This window comes from Poecilia latipinna, unplaced genomic scaffold (genome assembly GCF_001443285.1).
Source record: "Poecilia latipinna isolate Pla-1442-1.1 unplaced genomic scaffold, P_latipinna-1.0 Scaffold1129, whole genome shotgun sequence".
NCBI classification, from domain to species: domain Eukaryota; kingdom Metazoa; phylum Chordata; class Actinopteri; order Cyprinodontiformes; family Poeciliidae; genus Poecilia; species Poecilia latipinna.
Genome location: NW_015113745.1, coordinates 127,950 through 138,199, shown reverse-complemented (window position 1 = coordinate 138,199; position 10,250 = coordinate 127,950). Strand labels below are relative to the sequence as shown.

General features: G+C 37.7%; 1 protein-coding gene across 1 annotated transcript; it reads right to left on the bottom strand.

Annotated features, from left to right (window-relative positions):
• Positions 1–755: 755 nt before the first annotated feature.
• gnl1 (guanine nucleotide binding protein-like 1) lies at positions 756–8,900 on the bottom strand. Its single transcript, XM_015052755.1, has 12 exons — positions 8,694–8,900; positions 7,624–7,771; positions 7,168–7,304; positions 6,906–7,057; positions 5,617–5,688; positions 4,652–4,844; positions 3,103–3,201; positions 2,821–2,997; positions 2,019–2,197; positions 1,749–1,926; positions 1,201–1,341; positions 756–1,115 (listed from the first exon to the last, which is right to left on the bottom strand). Exons 1-12 carry the CDS (start codon positions 8,764–8,766, stop codon positions 847–849), a joined length of 1,818 nt encoding a protein of 605 aa, XP_014908241.1. The 5' UTR covers positions 8,767–8,900; the 3' UTR covers positions 756–846.
• Between the last annotated feature and the right edge of the window lie 1,350 nt (positions 8,901–10,250).

The window sequence follows — 10,250 nt, the reverse complement described above, 5'->3', positions numbered from 1 at the left end:
CCAGCGTCATCCAAACTAAAGCCCTGCTGCAGATTAACGATCTACTGACAGAGTTGTGAAACGTTTAGCTGCAAAACTGTGAAGAGTTGGTTTTATCAGTTCTTGTTTTGTGGGTTAGCATCTCCAATTTTCAGCCCCACACCCATCAACCAAGAAGTTACGCTCCACAGCGATGATTTAGAGCCGCTAAAGAAGCAGCTCCAGCAACTGGCTTCACATTAGCAGAGTGTCAGAACCGTTTCATCGTTTTTTTTTTTTGTTTTGTTTTTCTGAACGTTGGCTTTCCAGCTATGAGGTCACTTTCTGATGAAAACGTTGAAAACCAGCTGCAGGCTCAGGGAATTTATTTTGCTCTTTTGTCTCGGAGAACTACATGCAAAATGAGAAAGAAGATGGAGTTGAGGGGATGAACGAGTGGAGGCACAGCATGGGAAACATAAATACGCTCTGGAGGATAAAAGGGAAGGAAAATGACTGGAAGAAAAGCAGATTCTGTTAATGTGCAAAGGGGAATTTTATGAGAACAGAACCTGAGAAGGAATGCAGGTTTAAGGAGGAAGAAGGAATGAAAGGTGCACTGAAGCAGCCTGGGAAGGGAAGGAGCTAGGGGTGCACCGACATGATAAATCGGTCCGTCAATTTGGGGACTGGCCGATTCTTGAATGTGACAGAGCCGCCCACCAGGTCATGTCTGCACTACTCTGCAACTTTCTTGCTATATTCAGCAAACGACATTACAGACAAAAAATAAAATAAAAAAAATAAAAAAATCAGTATCGGCCAAAATCACAATCGGTGCACCCCTAGTAGGAGCTGTTTGTTTTCTGCTTTCCTCTTCCTGTAGTTTCACTCACAGTCATTTTCCCGCAGCACGTTGTACATGTTGACAGTGAAGCCTGATGACGGCTTGTCGTCGCTCCACCCCCGATGTCCAAACCCCTCATCTTCATCATCACCGTCCTCGTCGTCGTCAGCATCCCTGTCCCTCTCCTCCTCGGGCTCGGAGCTGGATTCTCCGTCCTCCTCGTCTTCCCGCTCCGCACTCCCCTCCTCCTCTGCTGCTCTCCCCTGAAGAGCCATAATCTCAGGCAGGTCTGGATGGTTTTCCCAGTGCTCTGTTAGCCGGGAGTAATCCCCAAAAAGACGTTAAATCCAGCAGAAATTTAACCCTTCAAGAGCTTCTGGAATGAGCAGCCGTACCTTTGAGGCAGCTGTAGCCAGGCGGTCTGAGACAGAGACAGAGCCTGCCATCGATCGCCAGCCTCAGTAGACTGTTGGCTGCACGGTAAACATCGTTGCGCGCAGCTTTCGCCGTCTTGTAGCCTCTCCTTTCTGCCCAAGCTGAGCAACACAAAGACAGAGTGAGATCTTTAGCCGGAGCTCTCAGGGGAGCCATTACAACGTTCGATATTATTCATAATTAATGGATGTTTACAAACTTCCTGTCGTCCGTTTCCTTGAAAAGATTAAGGCTAAAATTAAAACCTTCTGACTAGGGATGCAAGTTATCGATTGAGTTTTCTTCTTAATAGCCTGATCCAAAAGAATCGGGTTGCTAACTTGGTATCAATCCTTCATAATAAGCAAAATAAAACCAGCGGCAAGAGTAGAAAGAAATTATTTCCTTTGAACAGGAAGAGACCAAAAACATTCCCAGTTAGCATCTTAATATCAGCTACATTAAAGTTTAGCATGGATTAGCACGGACGTTTAGCATCAGCCTGCCGTGGGATTAAACGTTGTCTCACCTTCACACACATCCCAGGCGGTCCAACTGGGCTCCTCCGTGCTCTGCTGGGATTCTTTCTCTTGCAAACTGGGATGTTTGAGCTTGAGCACAGAAAGGTCAGGCATTCTCTCGCACAGGTAACCAACTGACGTGTACGGCTCCTGCAGCTGGGCCACCGGGTAAATGCCCGCTAGAATCTGAGGAGACACACCCAGATGATTTAGAGAGCCAGGTATTTAACTCGTCTTAGATTATAGGCAGGTTTAAACTCAGACATGGTGAGCCGTACCTGTAGCTGCTTGTTGACGCGGGAGGGGAAAACGAGGCCAGGGCAGTCGCAGAGTTTGACCGTCGGGGTGAGGTAGTAGGTCTGGAAGTACTTGGTGTGACCCGGCGTTCGAGAGACGCTCACTACTTTCCTCCCCACTAGGCTGTTTATTACGGAGGATTTACCAACATTAGGAAAACCTGGGAAAATAAGTCCAACCACAGGTTAGGATTTAGGGATGCACCGATACACTTTTATCTTATTTTTGATACCAATATATGAGATTTACTATCGGTCGATATCGATCTGATACAGACATCAAGCATTTCTGTTTTTTTAAAAACACAGACGGAAATGTACAGAATTACAAATTTATTTGATAATTGCGCACCAGTACATCAAACGTAAACACAACAATAGCTTCAACAACAAAAAGACACTGTATGGAGCTCTGGTAGTGCCAAAAAAGAAATTCATTTTGGTGGTTTCATTTTTTTTTTTTTCAATAAAATATGGTTAAATTTGTTGTAATGTTTTGTTTTATGTTTTTTTAGACTGGATTTTAAAAAAAATACTCTTCAAAATGTTCTTATTGTTTTATTATTATTACAGTTGGCTGCAAAATAAATTAGGGTATTTATTTATCAAAACAAGCAATTTCAGACATTTAAGAATAAGTTTATTAATTTTAGGAAGTAAAAACACGGGAGAGTCCCAGATTTGTAGATGGTGCCAAAGCCAGAAAGCCTGGGATCCATTATGACAAAATCTCCACCACTGACAAATCTAGTGAATGTTTTTTAAGTTTTGTAATGAAACTCACCTATGCAGCCCAGAGTGAGGACTCCGTCTTTGTAGAGCTCCTGGTTGCTCATCTCCAGAGCGCTGTCGCTTTGATGCTCCACCAGAACCGATTCAGCTCCTTCGTCCTGCAGCTCTCCGTCCAGCCGCGCTGCAGCAGCGTCTCTCTGGATCTTCTGCTCCCAGCTGGACAGGTCCACTGAGAAAAGGAAGAAACAGTGAGACGTTTTGAGAGGGTGATTTGTTTCTATGAGGTATCAGTTGTTAAGGTAAAGATGAAGAGCGTAGGAACTCTTCCTCTCACCTTTTCCGGCTGTGATCTCTTGGCAAGCCTTAAAGATATCGATAAGACCTCCGGCGCGACTCCAGTCAGCCTTTTTTCTCATCCTCTTCTTCTGCAACACTTTTTAGAGAAACATAATGACAACAGGTGTGAGAGAATAAAACATAATAATTAACCCTTCAAAACAACAAACAGGGTTATCACAGCTTTGGGTTTTTCATTATAGTTTAGTTTTACTTCTTTGTGGCTTTTTGATTGTCTAATTCAGTTAGTTTGAAGTATGTTATTAGTAATTATCAGAGGTGGGAAGAGTAACCAAAAACTACAGGTAAGTCGCTCTATTTTATCATATTTTTACTCAAGTAAAAGTAAAAAGTGGCCTCCAAGAAATTACTCGAGTTAAAAGATTATCATTTAATCTCTAAAAATTACAGCATCAGAGGAAATGAAATATAAAGTTATGTGGACATGTTGGCATTTTTAAAGATTAAAATGATAATAATTAAAATAATCAGGAAAAAATAAACATTTTTCCAAATCAATTTCATCTGTTTAAAACTCATGATGTATTTTTGGTTAAAACAAGCTGATTCGTTATTCAGTGAAGTTACTCAGAAATTTTACTCAAGTAAGAGTAACAATACTTCATTATAAAATTACTCAGGTGAAAAGTATCCATTTAAGAAATTACTCGAGTCAGAGTAAAAAGAAAAGTGTTTGGTGAAAAGACTACTCAAGTACTGAGTAACTGATCATTTATTATTTAAAAATTACATTGCCAGACGGACTAAGATATAAAGTAAACAAAACCTGAAGTTAGAGTAGTGGTACTTCGTAATAAAATTACTCAAGTAAAATGAAAAGTACAGTGTAGTGGAAATACTCCTAAAAGTGCATTTTTTCCTAAAAGTTACTTTAGTAAATGAATAACTTTTACTAAAAGTAAATTTTTATTTGAGTAAAAGTATAACTGCAACTGTAATGCAGCTACCGTTACCGTAGCAACTGTAGATACAGTTACTACAGTTAGTAGAAACTGTCTAGTTACTGCCAAACTCTGGTGATCTTTAGTTAAATATTGTTTAATTTTAGTTTAGTTTTTATTAGGTATAGCAGTAGTTTCTGTTTTTTTCATACTTTGGCTATTTTTTAGGTGCAGAACTCAACAAGGTCAAAGTATTATATTGAGATTATTTATACAAATGAATACTAAACAGAAGTTACAATTTTCAAAAAATGTATTCAGTTACTGTTGAACAACATCTGACTCCGGCGGTTTCTCCAAACGTTCGCTATTTGCGGACGAGCTAAGTGCTGCCAAGAGGAGTTCAAAGTGCCAGCTGACGTAAACTGCTTGTGTGGGGGGGGGAAATGTAAATATAAATCAATTTCACTTTGGCTTAACGGCGAATAAATCGACCTGTAAACACAAAATCAAAGGAAATGACATCTGTAACTTCAGTATGTTTAAGTTTTATAAACACAGTTAGTTGTAGTTTTTTTTTTGTTATCGTTTTTATTTATCCATGTTAACTACGCTGGCCTTTTCAACAAGGCCTTGATTACTGACCTGTGTTGTAGGATTGTCCAGGATGGGACGTGAAGCAGACCATCTCCAGGTGGGGGAACTGGGAGGCCATGTAGTGTTTCCAGGCGATCACCAGCGGCGGAGGACACAGGTCTGCTTTGTTCAACACCAGGATCACCTGCTTGTGCAGATCCGCTGTGATGTAACGGTACAGATCTGGAGGAAACTGCAGCACCTGGTGGATCCAGACAGACACATTTAATAAATCGTTCATGGTGGATATGTTTTATTATGAGATACATTGAAATGTATAGAAAAAAAAAAAACAATGACAAAAAGATAAGATCTAAAACAACATCATGAATATTTTCATTGTCATTCTGTTGTAGAAAATCAATTAAAAATATGAAAAAAACAGGTAAACCCAACATTGATTACTAAAATAATATTTAAACTATTTAAGTCAGAGTTGTTAAGAGCTACAGGTTAGACGGGTCAATGGACGGAAACAAAGAGACGCTCAAAGAACTTTTGGACAACCCGAGGGCTGATGAGGTGTGGAAACATAATTTTTTATCTTTTTTTTGTGTGTGTTTTTACTTATAAAGCTACAGAAAATATTTCAATTTCACACTTTTCATGCCATGTATAAAAATTCCAGTGTTTTTTTTTTAAGTTGATTTAATTGCAAGAGGCAGTTCAGTTAATTAAATTCAATATATTTGATTTCTGTTTGTCTGAGGTAACACCACCAAATCAACTGATTATTTCCTCCACATTCCTATATTTATTTATAGTATTAGCTGAAACATTTTCTCAGTTTCGTTTTTGTCTTGACATTCCCAGAACAAAAGATTATTTTTTTCATCTAGCAAGAGTTGTTTAATAAAAACATAAAAATAATTGGTAGATATGAACAATAAATGAAGTGAAAATATTGTTGATTCTTGACAGTGGCTCCCCCTAGTGGCCTGATCCATTATGACACTGATGATAGGTTCACCTACCGGGTGTCGAATGTCAACAATAAGAAGGATGATATCAGACATTTCCAAAACCCTCCACAGCTGTCTCCAAGTCTGAAATAAAGAGGAAAATAAAGATTTAGCAACAATCATAAACAGCAACACTGGTGACTTTCTGAATTGCTCTTCATCTGCTTCAAGAGAAAATATCTACATATAGTTAAATAATTCTAATAAAATGAAAGGTAGCTGAAGTGACAACAGTGTGACCCTCTGTTGTAAAGATTTAGCAGATAAAATTTAAAGCTTTGCTTGTGTTGTTCCGCCATGCTCAGCAACATCTAACTCAAATCTCAGCATGCTAAGATGAATGTCTATAACTGCTAGATGCATTAATATGCAGCTGTTTTCTATCAATTCTTCATATCTACTTATTCCACCTGTTGGTAAGGTTTCACAAAGTTAATCACTGTGTGAAAGCTGCTGGAAATGAAAAATATTTTGAAGGAAAAAAAAATGAAAACTATCCGTAGAATTAGACTGAGAAATGAAGGTTTGGATGATTAAATTCAAATTCAAATCCAAAAATACTTTATCAACCCCGAAGGGACATTAAATGTTGTAATTTTCTTCAGAGTTGTTATAGCAGGATTTCCTGTAGCAGTCTGTATTGCAGCACATTACTCTTCCTTCTTGGCTTTACTGTTGCATCTCCAGTCGCTCAGGTGAATACTGAGGTTTAAGTGTTTAGGTGTAGATATTACAAATAGAAAGTAACACCAATTTCTGAGTGGACTTAAAGGGAGTTTTACCTTTTCATCTGACCACAGCTGCAGTATAATCAAAGTTATGAGAGATTCTGTTGACTTTATAAAAAAGGTTGTGAACTTTTACTGGTCTAGACTGTAGAAACCAGTACATCTGATGGCCTTCAGAGTAAAAAGAAAAAACAAAGCAAAAAAGGTGACTTTCCTCGAGGAAAATTACCTGCCTCAAAGCTTCGTTAAATTATATTTTATTATTTAGCACACCGCGTTCCGGCCTGGTGATTTTTTTGTGTTGCGCAATGTTGTTGACAAATGCAAATATGAAAATTTGGGCTGTTGATGTCTGACAGTAAAACTGCTGTTAAAATTTACCAATATTTTATATTATCCCATTTTTTATTCAATTACTCGATTAACCATCAGAACAATTGATAGACGACTTTATTATTAAAATAATCGTTTAAAACAGCCACACGTTGTAGTCTTTTCACTGCTGCTATAAAAGAAAGCGGCAGACTTTTATTTAAACATTTGTCTCGGCGTCCATCGGGGAAACAACGTTACCTCCAGGTTGTGCTCAAAGTGGCTGAGGGAGCCGGGTGGGTTTCTGGAGTGCAGGTCTTCCAGGTAGTCTCTGTAGGACTTCTCCTCCTTCCTCAACAGGCTCTCCCGCGTCATCTCATAAGTCCAAGATGGCCGACGCGGGAAGACGAGACCTGGTGGAGGAAGATTAAAACTCAGCAGGTAAAGAAGCGACTCACCCCTTCACTGCACTCTGCTCATCTAGGGTGCTTTAAAGAAATATAAGAAAAAAAAACAATGATACCTTTCTCTGAAGGGTAGATTTCATCTTTGCTGACTTCTAGTTCTTTGTCCGACACCGGCTTCAGCACCGTCTCCATGGCCAGCTTCTTTCTCCTTTCCACCTCCTCTTTGCTCTCTTTCTCAAAGTGAAGTCGAAACCTTAAAAAAAAAGAGCAAAAAGTTTCATTTTCCTTTTGTTAGTATCCGAAGCTTAAATACAGTGTAATCAAATATCCACTTTTTCTACTTGATCATGACATGTTTAACGAGATCAGCAGAAAGCTGGTGAAAACTGATTACTTATCATAAAATAAATTACAATTTAGCTCTTGTTGTTTCACTTTTTCTGCTAAGGTGTTAAAGCAGATCAGCTTTACCATGAAAAATGATAAATGCCCTCTTAGATCAATGGACATGTTTATTTTAATGTAAGTGCTCTTTCAGCTCCAAATAAAACAGCAGTGTTGAATTAGCTTACCTGTTTGGATCATATCTGCCATCTCTCCCAAAGGGCTGCTGGTTTATTCTTCTGACGTCAGTAGTCTCACTGTCGGAGGTGTCAGACTGACGCTCTCCTCCTCGCTCCACGCTCGCATTGCGGCTGCTCGGACCAGAACCTGTGTCACCTAGACCAGGTTGGCGTCACAGTAAAACTCAATAAATCAAGTTTATTTGTATGGCACTTTTCAGCAACAAGGCCTTTCAGAGTGTTTGCATTGTAAAAACACATGAATAAAATGTCACAAAAACAACATACAGTCAACAACTGGGAAGCTTTTAAAGTATTCATAAACCCTTGAGCTGTTTCACGTTGTAAACCTGATTCAGTGGCAACCTGAAAACCAAACCCCTGCCTCAGGCTAAAGTCCATTGCCGTTTTCAGTATATTTTTAATCCAGGACTGGCCTTTAATTACTTTTTTCTTTTCAACAATCTGACCAGTATCCCCACAGCATGATCCTGCCACCACCTTAGCTTTTTGCTGGGCTGGTATGTTTACACAAAAAAAACCCTATATATATAAAAAATTCAAACAGTTCCTGTAAATCTATCAAATGTAAAGGTATATGTTAAACAGCAATGCATTCCCCTATAAATCTAAATGATATTAAACAGGCAGTTTAAGGCAGTTTAAATGTCCAATCCTACAGCAAAACTTACATCATAACACGTAGCTTTGCAAACCACTATGATGTTTACATACTCGGCCACAAGCAAAAACGTGCTCCACTCTGTCTACTGTAAGCTCCATCCCACATGTTTGCTGTTTATTCACCGCTTCAGTAATAAACGGACGGGCTTAAGTTTGACTTTCAACTTCGACTGTAAGTTACAGTAAACGCGACATGATGCAGTCTGGACAAACACACGTTTCTATAACAGACTAAATGTCTGGAGTCATGTGTTAGCTTAATACATTAACGAAACCTTTAGCCACGGAGGAACAGTTTCCAAAAACTGAATTCTGCCGTGGAGCTAACTGCTACCGTTAGCATGCTAATGCTAACGGCAAAAAAAAAAAAATTAAAAAAAAAAAAAAAATGTTACCTCTCTTTCTCTCGCGTTTGACTTGCAGCTGTTTCTTCTTCTGTTTGTTGCTAAATGGCTTTTTCCGAGGCATGGTCCAAAAAGCAGGAAAGCGGATAAATATATTTAATAGCTCTGTACTGTGTGTCGCTACCACATAGCTTTCAAATTGCCGTTATTTACATGAGTGAAGTTTCTGGACTCCTACACTTTTTCAGTGACGCAACATCCACTGCAGACTGCGGAGAACCGTGGACGGAACCAATTTGATGGTCCGCAAAAACCACCAATAGCGGTTTTATCATGCCTTTTCTTAACAGTTTATATAATTAAATTGTAAAATAATAAAGAAAATATCACCAGTACTCCATTATTGATAAATAAACCCACAATATGTTGGTAAAACTACGATTAAACCCCCCTGTGCTCAAATGGTACAATCCACCTTTGTAAACACCTCATAAAAATGTGCACATTCCAGCAGACGGGCATAAACTCTATGGAAGGTCGTTGTAACATTTAATCCAACCACACATCTAATTTTAGTTTTGTAGATATAAACATCTAGTTTCAATTCATTAGATTCCACCTACAATTTGAAAGAAAAAGTTATTTAATAAATTAAATGACATCCTTATTTGTAATTGTTGTATTTTACTGTCTTGAAAACTGAGAAGGTTTTAGCTGAACCTAAGTTTAAGATGAATAAAAATAAAACTGTAAACGTTTGGAAATCAAAAGTGTAATTGCCATTAAAGCTTAAAGGCTAAATTGAATGTTTTCAAAAATGTTTTTTTTTTAAATATGCCAGACTTCCCCTCTATTTAAAACTATTTATATTGAAAATATTCTGAATTTCTAGAATACATAAACAAAAATGTTCAATCAACTCAGACTAATTATACTAAATGTTTCAATGATTAAATATAACAAAAATTCTATTTGTTATATTAGTTATAAACAGCAATTCAAATACCCATGACTTTTTCCCCATTGAAAATATTTTGGATGTTTAAAATATATTTCCATCTTTAACAAAAGTCACATTTACCGTTCATGTGTGTTCCCATTTCAACTTCAGATATATATTAAATATTTTCATTTATTGAAGAAACACTGATGATTTCTGAAAAAAAAAACATAATTTCCATTTAACCTGTTTTATATAAAAAAAAAATTCTCCATTATGTCCTTTACAGCTATTTAAAATACATTAGTATGTTTTTGTTAAAATGTCTGCCAGTCACTCAGTTCAAATAAATAGCGTTTTAAAGTCACAAAAGGAATAATTAGTTTTAGGAAATGACTTTCTGCAGGGAAAAATGTGGATTGGTCTTTTCAGGATGGAGGTCAGTCAACATCTCAATCACAGGAGTTCAAGTTTCTTAAAGTGCCTTTAAAATAGATGGATTTCCAACTATACAATTCCGTAACTTGATGGAAATTATAATAAATTAAAGAGATAATGGTCCCAAAAACAGAATAAATAATTAACCAGAACATTAGACATTCAGTCCTGTAAACCTCTGACACCCGAGCAAATGACTCCCCAACTGAAATAAAATAGAGGGAAAAATC

Coding starts and splice junctions, on each gene's coding strand:
- gnl1 (XM_015052755.1), bottom strand. CDS start 8,766: ATGCCTCGGAAAAAGCCATTTAGCAACAAACAGAAGAAGAAACAGCTG. Junction 7,058..7,167: donor AATCTACCCTTCAGAGAAAG/GTATCATTGTTT, acceptor TTCCTCCACCAG/GTCTCGTCTTCCCGCGTCGG. Junction 1,342..1,748: donor CGCCTGGGATGTGTGTGAAG/GTGAGACAACGT, acceptor TGTGTTGCTCAG/CTTGGGCAGAAAGGAGAGGC.